The 17,007-nt window shown below is 41.1% G+C and overlaps 1 protein-coding gene across 3 annotated transcripts in view; it reads right to left on the reverse strand.

Moving 5' to 3' along the window:
- The window catches only part of ARHGAP10 (Rho GTPase activating protein 10), a 262,224-nt gene that overhangs the window by 92,702 nt on the left and 152,515 nt on the right, over nt 1–17,007 (reverse strand). For all 3 annotated transcript variants that reach the window (XM_059697888.1, XM_059697887.1, XM_059697886.1), the window contains 2 exons: nt 8,086–8,160; nt 1,825–1,912 (listed from right to left, as the gene is read on the reverse strand). In XM_059697888.1, the coding sequence (XP_059553871.1) occupies nt 1,825–1,912; nt 8,086–8,160 (163 nt within the window). The remainder of the gene's footprint in view (nt 1–1,824; nt 1,913–8,085; nt 8,161–17,007) is intronic.

Raw genomic sequence — 17,007 nt, forward strand, 5'->3', positions numbered from 1 at the left:
AAGGCTATGGATATGGTCAGACACATACAAGAATCAACCAATGAATGCATAAATGAATGAAACAACAAATTGATGTTTCAATGTTCTCTCTCTCTCTCTCTCTCTCTCTCTCTCTCTCTCTGTCCCCCCCTTTCCTCTCTAAAAAAGTCAATAATAAAAAAAAAACCTCACATATCAACCAAGTAAAATGTGTTGGCACTGTTTAAATCCTGTAGTTATTAAAACAAATATAAAAAGACTTTTTGAAAAAAATTAGTAAAAATGGAACAAAGACTAAGTACTTGATGATATTAATTTTGTTAGATATAATAATTATATCCCTCTTATCTTTTCTATATGTTTTTTTTTAAGTATATTTTTATTGATTTCAGAGAGGAAGGGAGTGGGGAGAGAGAGAGAGAAACATCAATGATGAGAGAGAATCATTGATCTGCTGCCTCCTGCACACCCCCTACTGGGAATCGAGCCAGCAACCCAGGTATGTGCCCTTGACCAGAATTGAACCCGGAACCCTTCAGTCCGCAGGCCGACACTCTATCCACTGAGCTAAACCAGCTAGGAAATGGTCTTTTTTTAAAGTCCTTATCTTTTTTGACATATATGTTCAAGTATTTATGGGTGCAACAACATGATGTTTTACAACATCTTTAAAGTATTAACCAAAAAAGTGGCAGGTAGGAAGGCTGATGAAATATGAAGGCAGCATGTGGGTAACTGAAGAAGGCAAGATAATGGGGCCATGAGGATCCATTACACTAATCTCTCTGCTTTTATATATTTGAAATTTTTTAAATATGTAAATTTGATATAAATATGAAATATGTAATAAGTTGATTCTAATGTGCTCATTGGAATGCCAACAATATTTACCTGAAAAACAAGCCTAGGTGTTGGACAGAAGAACTGACCCCGCGGGAGCTGTCCTGTTTGCCAAAGAAAAACCAATGTCCTTAATAGGACCACAGCTAAGCACTGCTGCCAGGATTTTTTAGAATTATATTTTTATTGATTTCAGAGAGGAAGGGAGAAGGAGAGAGAAATATCAATGATGAGAAAAGATCATCAATCCACTGCCTGCTGCAAACCTCCTACTGGGGATCGAGCCCACAACCCAGGCATGACCTGGACTTGAACCTCAATCTCCTGGTTCATGCATCGAAGCTCAACCACTGAGCCACACCAGCGGGGCAGCTGCCAGGACTTTTTTCCCATTGGCTTATTCACTTCTTTTTGTACTTCTTAGGTATTTACTTTTTTTATCTAACCTTAAGCTTTTTAATCATCAAATTCCTCTATTTCTTAGAGAAAGTTTAATGACTCACGGAGATGATGAACCTTTTTCTAATTCTAATCCTAAATATTTTCTATAATAAATGGAAAATTGAAGTTTATCTTAAAACCTCAATAAGTAAATTTCTTTTCAAATAGCTCTGCATTTGTTTTATCATTTCAGCCTTTAAGATCAAACGGTTTAAATTTAAGCTTTAAAAAAATCATTTTAGCCAGAAAAAAAAAATTCAGTGAATGCAATAAATAGTGTTCTTCCTCTATTGTTTCATAGCATTTACATCCTAAAACTCACATTTACAATAGACATCTATTTCTACACCTCAGTCTGCTCCCTCCAATTCTCTTCTGTTGCAATTTACCTACCTGATGTTCCCCTACTTAACTCACTTTCTGGGACATTACTGGCTACCTCATACATGTTCTCCTTTTAATAAGGTTTAACTTGACTATTAAGATGTCTGTGCAGAGTCGGCATCTGCTGGGTTGGATGTCCATATCCCCCCTGCTTCCCTCCTGGTACTCGGAGGAGCTTACCTCAAATACTGCTTCAGGGCACTCGTTATTGTCTTCACTTCCCAATCGCTGGAATTCTCCAGGTCCAACTCATTGCAGGTTTTTACATCTAGTGAGCAAGCAAAAAAAGAAAAAATAATTAAAACTTTGAACATTCAAAGGCCCTCTTGACTGGCTCACAAAGCTCTCATTTATAAGTGGCCAAACCACAAATAATTAATTCTGTGGTTTCCTATAAAAACATTATATACCATTTCTTATAATACTGTAAGCCATGACCTAGCATTAGACATTTCTAACACTTCAGAAAATCTGTCGTGGAGATCAAAATAAGAGGATCGGGATTGGGCTGAGAGTAGGAAAGAACTGGACATAGTATGGCATTTCAACAGTGACCACTGCAAAGCATGGATAACTATTGTTATTATTATGATCAATATTATTAACATTATTCAAGCTGGGACTCGGTAGCCATGGCTTAGAGAATTGGGCATTTGCAGTGTCTGTATACTTTTGGTTGCTCAGGTGGCACTATAGCTGTCACACTGCGTTAGGACAGGAAACAGGCAGTGTTGTTAATGGCAAGATGACTATTAGAATAGCGAAGTCAGTGGGATGAAAGGATGAGTTTGGTCCTACATGTCTAAGATTTGTACTCATCATATCATATTTCTGAAAATTAATACATGGTCAGTCAAAATAGAAATATGATGACACACAGACTTAAACTGTCATTTATGGGTACTCTTTCACATTAATATTAGAACTGATACACTCATCCAGGAAATATTTATTGGAACCCCCTGTGTGACATTTCTGACATTCATTCTAAAATTAAACTAGTTTTCTTTGTCCTACAAATGTGTTAATGATGTGTTCTACCAAATGGCCTTTCAAATAGCTAATAAACTCAAAGAAGACATGAGGCTTTAAAAAAAAGAAAGAAAGAAGAGGAGGAGAAGGGAAAGAGGGAGAAAAAGAGAAAAGGAGGGAGGGAGGGAGAGAGGAAAGGAGGGAGGGGGGAAGGGAGGCAGTGGATTCTGAAAAGGAGAAAGTCAGTCCTGGATGGTGGGGAAGGCCAGCCCTCTGAGCTGGGTGGCATCTCTGATCCTGGTAAAGGCTGGGCTACCATGGCTCGTGTGGCATGGCCACAGGGCAGAGTGCAGCACTGGGATCACAAACCCGGGCGCAATCTCTGTGGAAACCCCACTGCACACACATCAGTTCCAAGCCCATCTGAACTTGAGGCCCTCACCTGCAGAAAGGGGTCAGGCAAAAGCTCTCAGAGAGCATCAGAGCAAATCAGGGATGTGTATGGATTTCCACAAGTTATTAAGTGACTAGGTAATTACCATCACTGAATCTCTGCAAGTATCAGCAGTCAGTGGAGGTACCGGCCTCCGAGGGAGGAAGGAGCAGATGGGTTATAATGAATGATCTCAAACAATCACTATAAGCATGTCTGCCTTTCTGCACTCCCCTCACGCAAAGGAGAAAAGAGGAGATTCGTGGAGGGGACTTTCTTTCTCCCTCACTCCAGAATGAGGAGTTTCAACTAAGACAAAAACAAATAAAAAACTCGTCCTTTCTTTTCCTCCCTTACATTGCACTTGTCTATACGGGGGATGGGGGGAGGGGGTAACATCATGTCAGTATTTCCTCTTTAAAAGCACTAAAAAGACAAAGCTGTCAAAATGAGACCACCACATGATGTCATCCATGCCTCTTAAACAGTTTTAGGCTTGGGTATGAAGAAGGATGGATGACAACTCAATGTTATTCTCGAACTTTTTGAAAATCAAGTAAAACAGGAAGTGATGGTTATTTCACAGCCATAACAGCCTACATATGAAGTCAATTACTCAAAAGTCTGGAGACTTTTTAAAGCGCTTCAGCAGTTCTTGATTACAGCAACTGACAGCGGCATGCAATAAACTACAACAATGGCAACTGACACTGATTACATTTTGATCAGTTCCTACCATTCAGGACTCATTTGTTACTGAGCTTGTCAAAGACAAGCCACAGGTACATTCGAGAAATCAAATTAGGCACCCTGATTAAAGGTGCAATCCTTTATAACTGGGGCTAAATAATTCTGTTCTAAAGGCTTTGCCAACCAATTACTTCAGTAACTGAATATTCTCTCTCTCATTACATCAATTATTTAAATCTCATTTTAACATACAAGTCAGATAACATATTCAATCAACTTGCTCCCAGAAAATCACCATTTTTAAACCCTTCTGAAGGAAAGGCTTCTAAATGAAATCTTTTATTTTCAGCTTTCTACCAAATTATCATTCTAAATTTTGAGAATCTTATTTTTTTCAACGCGAAAAAAAAAAAGCCATCCTTTGAATTCATGGAATAAAACGTAGCTGCTACCTCAGGAGCTAATTACTACATTGTGTCTATGGTACTGATCCTCTCTTAAATGTTACTGTTTTCAAATAACTCAATCATCATAGCAGTTTTTTTACAATCAGTGGATGCCCTGGGACTAGATAAATGTGTTAATAACTTATTTGGGATTCAAACTTAAAATGCATTGCACTGTTACATGAGAATATATGTCCTATTGTAAATAAGGTAAACATTTTGCTTCCTTTCTGACCAAGGAAACCACCTGGTGGATTACTTAAAAATTTAAATTAACAAGCACAGATCCAAACAGTTGGCTTTTTATTTGGATTATGTTTCATAATTTTATAACTAACCAGTGGTCATTTTTTTGAAACAGGAAATTTCCAGCCCAACCTAAATGTAAGTGTTGGCACTCACTGGGGTCTCATTTGAAAGTACTTAAGAAGCATAGTGGTTGAGTGAATTCTGAAAATGAATTTTTTTTCAGCTATTAGTTTACTTTTTCACCAATCTATGTGGAAAAGTTGTTCTACAATGTAAAGAAGCTAATTTTTTAAGTAAAACACTTCTAAATTAGTTTTACTTGTTTTCTATGGTTCTCTGTCTAAATTTAAAAGCATTCAATCTTTTTTTGCAAATTATATTTATGTAGAAATAACCACCACATTCACCAGCACACACAAGCTACTATCACCTTTTCTCACAAGTTTCCCCCTGCTCTGGTATTTTCATTCCAAGTGGGGGAAAAGGCAGAACATGTGAAATTCTAACTCTTCTCAGTTCTAAACTACCCATAACTATTGTAATTAATCTGTTATATTCTCACCCCACTTACTAAAAAAAATGACTCACCCAAAGACACCTCATCTGATACTTCTCCCTGCCTTTCCCAACTGCTCTCTCTAAAAATCAAACCAACAAAAAACCCAAAACTTTTTTTGAGACCAAGTGCGCCCTCTGTTGGAGCCAAAGGGAAGGGAAGGAAAATCATCTGTGAAGGGAAGGAAGGCAAACTGTTCACCTGAACATCTTCTCTTGGGAACTTAAGAATTTTTGTCCAGGGAAAACTAGGGGGCCGCTGGGAATCCAGCGGACCACTACCCTCTGTGCCCAGGCCTGGAAGGGTACTCCTGACTTTCCATTGTCAACTGCCATTAGTATTTCACATTGGCAGTCAGACAGGAGAGAATGGGTGGAGAGAAGGGGGGAGGGGAGGGAGGAGGGCAGGAGGAGAGGAGGAGGAGAAGAAAGAATAATAGAAAGATTTTTTTCTCTTTTAATCTTAAATATGAAGGGTGGAAACATTTGGAAAATGGGAACAAGTGAAGAAAACTTGCAAGATTTGAGCAGGCATCCTTTCTTTCGAAATCATCCAAACTTTTACATGTGAGTATTAAGGAATACTCAAAGTATTTTAAACAGTACAAAAAAATGTACATAAAAATGGCAATAATAGAAAAATAATACCAAAGTGAGAATTCCTTTCCAAGAACTAGAAAACTAAGTAAATCAAAGTTCTTCTTAAAAAGTATAAGATGACTTGGAACTTTTTCTCAGATACTTAAAAATTATATCATTTTTCATTTGTACAAAGAAAAATGCATTACAAACAAAAGGTGCTTTGAAAAATTCAAATTTGAAATAAACATTACCTGGAGGAATAGTAATATTAAAAACTAAGTGCACAGTACTACAAATGAGCAAACTTATCAGAATTAATTATCTAGAGAGGGAGGAAACATTGATTGGTTTAAAAGTGCAAAGGTAAACATCTGGCAGACTCAGCCAATTTTTTTTTCACTAAGATATATAATCTTAAAATAATGTATAGAGATGGGGAAGTTGGAGAGAAAGAATGTCTATGAAATAGTTCTATACACGGCTATTCAGAAACTCTAAAATCCTTTTTTTTTTGGAAGAAGTATAAATTATTTGAATTTGAACACTTGCTGAATCAGAATGAAAGTAAAGACATATCTTAAAGAAACTGTAAATTTATTAGGAAAGTGGGTAAATCTATTTTGTTAAGAGCTAAAGTTTGAGTTGGTGAGAAAGTAATAAGAAAGTAATAATATTAATGCTAATAAAAATCCAAAATTTGTGATTGACAATCTTAAACTTATACCAGGAATTATTTATAGATTAAATAATTTATTTTACAGCCCCTTTAAATGAATTAATACTTAATACAAAACGAACAAGCCAGCATCTTTCCCTCACATCAATGTTCTAACTTCCTCTGTTTGCAGAATACCACTGAAAACACAGTCTTCCCTTTGCCAGCAACATAAAGGAGGCTGTCACACTTGGGTCCTGGACTTCTCTGTTCTGAGTCTCACGGAAAGCAAAAACAGTTTCCCAGGTCATGAGATTTTGAGGGCTTCGATTATTTTTAAAACACCTTGCAAGTTAAGGACTGTCAATGAGACATTTCCCAGGAGCAGAGGAAAGAAACTACCCTTGGAGTTCAAGGATACAAATCACATGGGATTTTGTGAGACTAAAAACAAATGTACAAATTTGGGGGCAATTTAACACTTCGGGGTGGCCACAGAGGCACCCTGTTGGAACTGACCCTGAATATGAACAGGAGATAATAAAAATAGTGGCAGGATCCTTAAGACCAACTGACTGCCACAGTGTGTGCCTGTCAGCCAAAACCCCCCCTTCTGAGAGCAACAGCCTTCCAGTTCTAATCATCATAACACCATCTTGGAAATGAGAAAAGTGTTTCTAATTTTAAAATGAACTAAAAGCAGATGCTATATTCCCATTAAACTCTTCCAGCTGCTACTGAACCACTGGCAACCTGAGCCTATTTAATTTGGAGACCGCTAATGGCAAAAGGGAAAATCTGACTGCCAAAACGGCAACCCAAGTTAAACCAGAGAGGCAGAAAATAAAGCAGCTCATGGGAGTGGATGTATTCTAATGAGGTCTCCAACTGATGATGGGAAACTTCTACCTGTGGTTAATAGCTTAAAAAAAATAAAAGGTTGTTGCTTATTAAATCCTTAATTCCAATACAGCCAAACAAGCAATCCTATCTGTGACATCTCAATTGATGGTTTTATTTATCCTGGTTTCTGCTTCCTAAAAATGAGTCTTTGCTACAGTGCTTTAAGATGCAGACAGGTTTTAAATGCATCGATGGTACGCCTGAGGGCACTGTGAATGTTGATTAATTAAGGTGAGATATCACATTAATTAATATTTAGCAAGGTCCTAATGACACGCAGGCCCTCAAGCTTGATGAGCTAGTATCACTCCTCCAGAGGCAGTCTGCTCTGGGGTGGGAGGAGAAGCGGGCATCTTACAGGTGGCACTGCACTGGCAGCCGTGGGCAATGGAAAAGCGCTTTGTCATCCCAATAATGTCTGGGGTGATGAAGTGCATTCACTTTCTGGCTTCCTTTGGTCTGTGATGCCAAAGAACACTGTGTTATCAGCACAGATGGGGCGTGCATGGTTCTGGAGGAGAGCCTGGTGCAAACTACAAACAAGTCCCTGTGAATACCAACGGAGCCCTGAGAACCAGACTCTTGCTGTCAGATGTCAGTTTGGGAAGCTCCATAAAAATCAGCACCTCCTCGTGGTCTTGTCCAATCACATGGACTGTCAGGACTCTCGACAGCCAATCTGGAAGCCACACAGAGGCCTGGCTGCTACTTTCCTGTGTGATGTGGAAACTTAGTGCTTTTCTTTTCTTGCATTTTTAGTAAGTCAAGGGGAAGTGGGTAATCTGTGCTGGTGCAAACACTAATCTACCTCTCAGAGACAACTGGGAGAAAACTAAGCTAGGCAGCAGAAGAGAATGGATTCGCAAGTATGCTGGACGTGACTATGAAACATTAATTCGTGACATCAATGAACATAAACAAGTCATGCATGGAAAATGATTAGAAAAGAGGCATACCCATTAACATACTGAGAAGTCTCTGGACCTTTGAACTCACCCCCACAACTCTGTACAATCCTTGGTCATTTATACCTATTGGAAGAGATAAAACATTAGCAAAATAGGAGACTGTCATGTTTTAAAATCTGTCAACAAACAGTTGCTTTCAGAAATCTTTGCTAACTCACATTAACAGCATTCCTGTTGAGAATAAAAATAACGTTTGACAAAAGCAAGTGTTTACTAACTTGTTTAGCAGCTTGGTATTCATGAGTTCCGGTTGGAAAATCATGTCATAAACAATGTTCCATGTGGACAAAATGTAATGAATTCATGTCAATGAAATTAGTTAAGCAGTATTCATGTATACCAATATAGTGTAAAATACACAACTTTAATGTTTATTATGTGTACTTATTCTTGACATTTTCTTCTTTAGAACTTCAGCCTTTTATAAGTAATATGGTGCTGCCTCGGCCACTGTGGCTCATTTGGTTGAGAGTCGTCCTGTGCACAAGATGGCTGGCTCCATGCAGGTCGGGCCCAGACCCAGAGTTTTAGGCTCGAACCCCAGTAGGGAGCGAGCAGGAGGCAGCCAATTGATGTTTCTCTCTCATTGATGTTTCTATCTTTCCCTCTTCCTTCCTCTCTCTCTAAAATCAATAAAACAACATAAAAACTTTTAAATATATCCTATCTAATAAAAAGAGTAATATGCAAATTAACCATCACTTGGCAATAAAGATGGCAGCGCCTTCAGCCAATAAGGAGGGAATATGCAAATTGACACGACAAAGATGGCGGCACCAGCTACAGCCATGGAGAGGGGGTGGGAGGCGGAGGCTTGGCTTCCTTGGCCATCCCAGCCGGCTCGTGGCCACCGCCCAGACAAAGCCATAGTGGCAGGGCTGAGGCAGAGGCGGTTAAGGGCGATCAGGCCAGGAAGGGAGGGCAGTTGGGGGTGATCAGGCCAGCGGTGGGAGAAGTTGGGGATGAGCAGGCCGACAAGGGGGGGACAGTTGGGGGTGAGCAGGCCAGTGACGGGGGGGGGGCGCAGTTGAGGGCAATCAGGCCGGCGGGGGGCGGGGGCAGTTGGGCGGGATCAGGCCAGCAGGAGGAGTAGTTTTGGGCAAGCATGCCGGGGGGGTGGGGGGGGGGGAGGGCCGCAGCTGGGGGCGAGCAGGCTGGTGGGGGGGAAGTTGGGGCTGAGCACGTCAGGGGTGGGGCAGCAGGGGGCAAGCAGGCTGGCAGGGGAGGCAGTTGGGGGTGAGAAGGTCGGTGGGGGGGGCAGTTGGGGGCGAGCAGGTTGGCAGGCAGAGTGGAGAGTGGTTAGGGGTGATCAGGCAGGCAGGCAGGTGAGCAGTTAGGAGCCAGCAGTCCCGGATTGCAAGAGGGATGTCTGACTGCCTGTGGGGTCAGGCCTAAACTGGCAGTCAGACATCCCCCGAGGGTTCTCAGATTGGAGAGGGTGCAGGCCGGGTTGAGGGACACCCCCGCCCCTGCACAAATTTCGTGCACTGGGCCACTAGTAAAAAAATAAAAATAATAAAGTGTCATTTAATACTCAGCAAGAAATCACTGGATGATTCTTGAAGACCATAGATATGCATTCAAAACTGCGGCAGAGCTGTTTTTGTTGTTCAAAGCTGTTAAATGCACCGTCCGATGAGAAACTCTGAAATTTTAAATAAGCATCACTCAAACTCTACATCAAAATAAACCAAATCGCTGCATTTTCTCTCTGTAGAGACCTACAAGCAAAGTATCCCTGAGTACAGCAGGCATGAAAGAAAAGCAAGAAAAGTTACTGTCAAACATTGAGTATGTTGAACACATGACCTTGTTTTGATACTGAGTTGAATAAACCAATTTTAAAAGGACTTTTGGAGGCAATCAGGAAACTGTGAGTGGCATTAAGGTTATGTCAAAAATAGTTTATATTCTTTAAGTTAGATACTGAAAGGAGTGACCTGTGTTAGATTCACTTTAAGAAGGGGAAAGGGATAGATAAAGCAATTGCAGCAAAATCCTGGTAATCTCCGAGTCTGAGTGACAACAAAAATGGGAGTTCATTGCACCACTTTCTCTATGCTTTTTATGCTTAAAAACTTTCATCAGAAAATAATGACTTCCAGAACATGTGACTTATTTATTTCTCCAAAGAGTTGTAGATTTCTGCCTATGTGTTTACTTTCTACACTATGCATGTTAAACACAACGGGCTGACGGGCTGACGAGGAGATGATGCCTCTAATCTCCAAAGTTTTCAAAACAAAGAAAAAAACACCAAACAGGCCATGAAATTTGCCCATGGGAGTATACTTTTTTTCTTTTTTTTTTTCTTTATTAAGGTATTACATATGTGTCCTTATCCCCCCATTGCCCACCACCACCCCCGTTCATGCCCTCACCACCCCCCCATTTTCTGTGTCCATTGGTTAGGCTTATATGCATGCATACAAGTCCTTTGGTTGATCTGTCCCCCTTCCCCCACCCTCCCCCACCTTCCCTCTGAGGTTTGACGGTCTGATCGAGGCTTCTCTGTCTCTGGATCTGTTTTTGTTCATCAGTTTATGTTGTTCATTCCACAAATGAGTGAGATTATGTGATATTTATCTTTCTCTAATTGACTTACTTCACTTAGCATAATGCTCTCCAGGTCCATCCATGCTGTTGTGAATGGTAGGAGTTCCTTCCTTCTTACTAGTACAGCAGCATAGTATTCCACTGTGTAGATGTACCAGTTTTTTAATCCACTCATCTACTGATGGGCACTTAAGCTGTTTCCAAATCTTAGCTATTGTAAATTGTGCTGCTATGAACATAGGGGTGCATATATCCTTTCTGATTGGTGTTTCTGATTTCTCGGGACATATTCCTAGGAGTGGGATCACTGGGTCAAATGGAAGTTCCATTTTTAGTTTTTTGAGGAAACCCCATACAGTTCTCCACAGTGGCTGCACCAATCTGCATTCCAACCAGCAGAGCACGAGGGTTCCTTTTTCTCTGCAACCTTGCCAGCACTTATCATTTATTGATTTCTTGATGATAGCCATTCTGACAGGTGTGAGATGGTACATTATTGTCATTTTGATTTGCATTTCTCAGATGATTAGTGACTTTGAGCATGTTTTCATATGTCTCTTGGCCTTCTGTTTTTTCAAAAAGTATCTATTTAGGTCCGTTGCTCATTTTTTGATGGGATTGTTTATTTTTCTTCTGTTAAGTTGTATGAGTTCCTAAATATATTTTATTGATTTCAGAGAGGAAGAGAGAGATATAAACATCAATTATGAGAGAACATCATTGATTGGCTGCCTCCTGCACGTCCCTACTGGGGATCGAGCCTGCAACCCGGGCATGTGCCCTTGACTGGAATCGAACCCAGGACCCTTCAGTCCGCAGGCCGACACTCTATCCACTGAGCCAAACCAGCGAGGGCCATACTTGCTTTTTGTCTCCCTGCCCGGGGTGATGAAAAATAAATACTAGACAGAGTCTAAAGAACTGGATTCAAATCACAGCTCAGTCACTCCTAAGCTGAGAGCTTGGGCAAGAAGCGAAAGCTCCCAGCCTGGATGCTGCCTCTGAGATCACAGACAGTAGCCTACACCCCGTGTTGTGATGCGAGGGAAAAGAGGTGATGCCCACACGTGTTCTCTCAATTACTCAACAGAGCCAAGAACCGGAGAGCAAAGGCCACCCCTTCTGTCTAGACAAGTCTATTCAGAACGCTAAAGAACCTAAGTATCAGAGACGCACCTTCCTCATGGGGAATGCTCACCGACTACAAGGGAGGAGGAAAATTCAGGTCAGTTCTGCAAGGAATTGGAAAAAAGAAGGAAAGAAATTTGTCAACTCAGAGTGTGAGCCTGCTGAGCTTCATTCCTTCCTCCTCCTGGAGTCCAGAAGGCCATGGCAGTTTAAAATACCAGAGGACTCCCACCTCCCCCCCACCCAATACTACTCTTATTTGAGAGACCTAAAACAGTCTGACCTCATTGCCAGAAGCAAAAAGAGCAAGCCATATTCCACAGTCAAATAAACGTGCCTGAAATACATGGAGAAATTAAATAAAAATGTTACTTCAGCAATAACAATCACTCTGTACTGGCAATTACTATCAGATAACTGATCGAGTTCAAATTCATCATCCTGCGAGAAGTAGAGTTAATTGCTAATGCGTAATAAAAAGGTGCAAGGGGTAATTAATGCTACTCAGCACAGCTTTTATTTTTTAATGAAATTTAAATAAACTTTGTACAAAAGCAGCTAGGAAGTAGCATGTAAAACACATACACGCAAGTTATGTAAGATTTTCTGCTGCATTGTTCTTAGATGCTATGGACTACGGAAACTGGAGCATGCTTTATATCTACAAACACATCACACAAAAGATATTAATAAAGACTTTAAAGAATACAAACCACTCAATATGCCAAGTCATGTCAGTGGGTTTAGCTTATTTTCTCCAGCTTCTCTCAAATTTCCCTCTTTCAGCCAAAGGGATCACTATTTGTAATCACCAAGTATTAGGATTTTGAAATTTTCTTTGATTTCCACCCTGTCACTTTCCAAATTCAACAGGTCAGTGTCGGCATTTTCTTCAAACTCAGAGTAATCTCTGTTTCTTGACAGTTTTAAATGTGATACACACACATTTTTTTAAGGCACCCTTACAGGAAACACGTACACCCATAATCCATTCGGAACATCATCTCTGTTTTTTTTAACTTTTTATTTTCCAAACCTCTGATTATCTAAGTTCTCTTCCATCCCCATTTAAGAGTAAGCCATCAATACAGTCTAAACTCCTCAGATGAACAAGTATGTAAGGCATAAACACCGATTATGGCCCCCACCTCACCTACCCACATGTACTGTGCGGAGTATTCGCTTTAATCAGAGCAGAGACCACTGACTGGCCCACAATAACCAAATGCATTCCCTTCTCCACATCCACATTCAAGTGGAAGTCTCCTCCCTTCTCCTCATAAATTACTCATCTGTCAAATATTATTTATAAAATATGTGGCAGGTGCGAGTCTAGCTGCCAAGGATTCAACAGTGAGCAAAAATAAAGTTCTATCCAGACCTTCAAAACCAGATAAAATACCATCTTTCTGACACCATAGTGATATTCCCTTATTCTGAGAGTGGTTCATAATTAATCCTTTTAACACTTAATTACGTTTTAAAACTAACCAACAATCTCTTATGCACAATTCACAAAATCAAAAAATTTCAATGCCTGACCTGACATCAGGTTGAGTTTTTATTTTCCCCACTCAGTGTGAATATTTTTATTTCACCATGTTAAAAGTAATTTCTGTCCAGCCGGTATGGATCAGTGGTAAGCCTCAACCTATGAACCATGAGATCACGGTTTGGTTACCACTTAAGGCCCATGCCTGAGTTGTGGGCTGGATCCCCAGTAGGGGATGTGCAGGAGGCAGTCAACTGGTGGTTCTCTCTTATCATTGAGGTTTCTATCTCTCTCCCCCTCTCCCTTCCTCTCTCTAAAATCAATAAAAACATTTATTTTAAAGTTATTCCACACCAAACCTATCTGGAGGTGATAGACTGTACAGTATATGTCCCTTATTACCTTTTTAAATTTAAAAGAAAATCTAAATTCTGAAATACATCCAACTTCAGAATTTTCAGATTACAAACTGAAGGCCTGTGTTCTTCTACGTTCTCTCCCTGAATACACAGATATTTTACCTGAAAAGATACGAGGTCAACCTTGTTTTTTGTTACTGTTGTTTTTAGTAGCTTTCATGGGGCCTTGCATAAAATAGTTGAGTGCAGAATAGACTATAGCTAGGCTGATTTGACTTGAAATTAATTTAGAACTACTGATAATAGATTGGACTTGGGCCAAAACAGACATTATAGTTAGGAAATGAAAAGTTAAAGTTAAGAGATCCAAATTATTAAAACTTTTTCAGAATATCAAGGCCCACTGATTTGCTATCATTACTACAACACTTTCTAACTTTTCACAAAAATTGTCATCTGCTCAACATGTTTACAGGCCCAAATATTTTTTTTTCTTCTGATACCTAAGATCAGTTCTGATCAGCAGGAAAGAAAAGGGAAGCGCTCTCCATTACAGAGATGGGCGGGTGATGACAGCTGTCCCTGGGCAAAGTGAGTAAGGTGAAATCAACTGTGTCTGACTTCCCACCACCTGCCTCCTCCAATCTCACACAGCGCTGTCACAGGACACCGCCCAGATCTTCCTGGAGGAGGGGGTTAGAAATGGGAATGAGTCAGGTTTCATCTCCATCTCTGCCCAACTGCCTCCCTCTCAGAACCCAAATGACTGGAGCAGGACGAGTCTATTCAGCACCAGAAAACACCTGTGTGGAGCTACAGACCTGCCAGGGGTCCCCAGAGGCCCTTGTGGGTGGTCTGGAGAAGCACAAAAGCAAGTAAGATAATCTGAAACAATAAGATGATCTGAAACAATAAACGAATTAGAGGCAAAAAGAAAAGTTAACAGGGTTGACAAATTCGGTTCAATAACAGAGGTGGGGGCAAAGTCTGGCAAGTAGATGTGGTAAGAAGGAAACAAAGTGGCAATTCCAAGAAGCAGAAGCGAGAAGACAGGTCATTAAAACACACACACACAGAGACAAATGGAGAACACAAAATGAAAACCGGAAATAAATGAGAAGATAACAGGCTAAAAATTATATAACACTTAATTTCCTGTTAACTTCTTAGGAATTATTGAGTGCTGACTGTATTTCAGGCACTGAGGTGGAATAAAGTGAAAAATGGGGTAAAATTAAAAAGAAATATAAAGTGAAAAGAGAAAGCAACTTGGAACCAACTGAGCCACGAAGTCTTTCCTTTCCTTTAAGCTTCAGAAATAGATTCTGTACCTGACAGCTCAGTATTCTTAATGCCTTGCACAGTCCTCAGCACGTAATGTAGACTTAACAAATGGACTGAATCAATTAGTGAATGAACTGAATAAATGAATAATAAGGTGATGACTGATTAGCAAAGAAATAAGGAAAGAAAATTAAGAGAGACAGAAAAGGTTATTTGTAACTATAAAATACAGATATAACAATATGAAGGGGTAAGGCTCAAAGTGGAACATAAACACTTGCTATGGTAACAGGCACACAATTATTTTTTAAAGTTTTGCAGGTGTGTGATTTTACAGAAATAAATGATCAATTTCTATGGGTCTGTAAACTAACAGATTCAGCTCTCATTTAGTAATAAGAAGCGTGTTTGTCATAGAATGAGGTAAATGATCAATATTTGGGGAGGGGATAAATCGTGTTTGCACTTGTGCATGTTGACAACAGGGGTGAAAGGTCATTAATGTTCCTTCTTGTATTCACAGGATTTACATCAAAAGTCTGCCGCATGGGAGTTCCCTCAAAAAATTAAATATGGATCTGCCATTGACCCAGTGATCTCACTTCTGGGAATATATCCTAAGAAACCCAAAGCACCAATCAGAAAGAATGTATGCACCTCTATGTACATAGCAGCACAATTTACAATAGCTAAGATCTGGAAACAGCCCAAGTGCCCATCAGTAGATAAGTGGGTTAAAAAGCTGTGGTACATTTACACCGTGGAATACTATGCACAAGTAAAAAAGAAGTATCTCTTACCCTTTGAGACAGCATGGAGGGACCAGGAGAGTAGCATGCCAAGTGAAATAAGTCAGTCGAGAGAAAGACAAGTATCACATGACCGCACTCATATGTGGAATCTAAGTAACAAAATAAACTAATGAACAGAGTGGATCCAGAGACAGGAAAGCATGGAACAGAGTGAGGAAATCTCAGAGGGAAGGAAGGGGAGGTGGGTAAATGGGAGGTAATCAACCAAAGACCTTGTATGCATATCTGCATAACCCATGGACACAGACAATAGGGTGCTGAAGGCCTGCGGGGGGGGGGGGGGGGAACGGGGGGGGGGACAGGGCAGGCTGGAGGGGATCAATGGGAGAAAAAGGGGGACATATGTAATACTTTCAACAATAAACAACTTTTTAAAAGAAGTCTGCCATATGTTATTACTAATGGGGCACATGTGCATATTTATACATGTGTATGTATAAATACAAATACAGGTTACATATCCAACCAGCACTGCAAAGACAAATTCTCCTACAGGCTATGGAATGAACAAACATGATTAATATTTATATATGCATAAAATTGTATCACTGTAATGTGTTTTAGAATTATATATTTATACTAGGGGCCCGGTGCACGAAATTCGTGCACTGGGTGGGGGGGGGGGTGTCCCTCAGCCCAGCCTGCCCCCTCTCACATACTGGGAGCCCTTAGGCGTTGACCCCCATCACCCTCCAATCGCAGGATCGGCCCCTTGCCCAGGCCTGACGCCTCTGGCCTAGGCGTCCGGCCTGGGCAGCGGGGATCTGCAGTGGCAGCAGGGGGCGCCGCGATCGCGCGGGCTCCGCCCCTGCCCCTGCAGGACGCCTCTGGCTGAGGCGTCCGGCCCGGACAGCGGGGACCCGCAGCTGCAGTGGCCCCACGATCGTGGGCTCCGCTTTTAGGCCCAGGCAAGGGACCCCTAGCTCCCGGGACTGCCAGCTTCGACCGTGTCCAGCTCCCATCGCTGGCTCCACCCCTACTTCCTGCTATCACTGGCCAGGGCGGCAAAGGCGCCTGATTCTCCGATCATGGCTGGGGGGCAGGGCAAAGGCGGCCCCAGGGCCGCCTTTGCCCTGCCCCCCAGCTGTTAGCTCCCCCCTGGGTTTCCAATCACTGTCAGTGGCAGGGGGCTTCTTCCTGCTTTCCCTTTCGCCTCCCTGCATTGTGCCTATGTATGCAAATTAACTGCCATCTTGTTGGCAGTTAACTGCCAATCTTAGTTGGCAGTTAACTGCCAATCATAGTTGCAGTTAATTTGCATATAGCCCTGATTAGCCAA

This window comes from Myotis daubentonii, chromosome 5, assembly GCF_963259705.1.
Source record: "Myotis daubentonii chromosome 5, mMyoDau2.1, whole genome shotgun sequence".
Taxonomy (NCBI): domain Eukaryota; kingdom Metazoa; phylum Chordata; class Mammalia; order Chiroptera; family Vespertilionidae; genus Myotis; species Myotis daubentonii.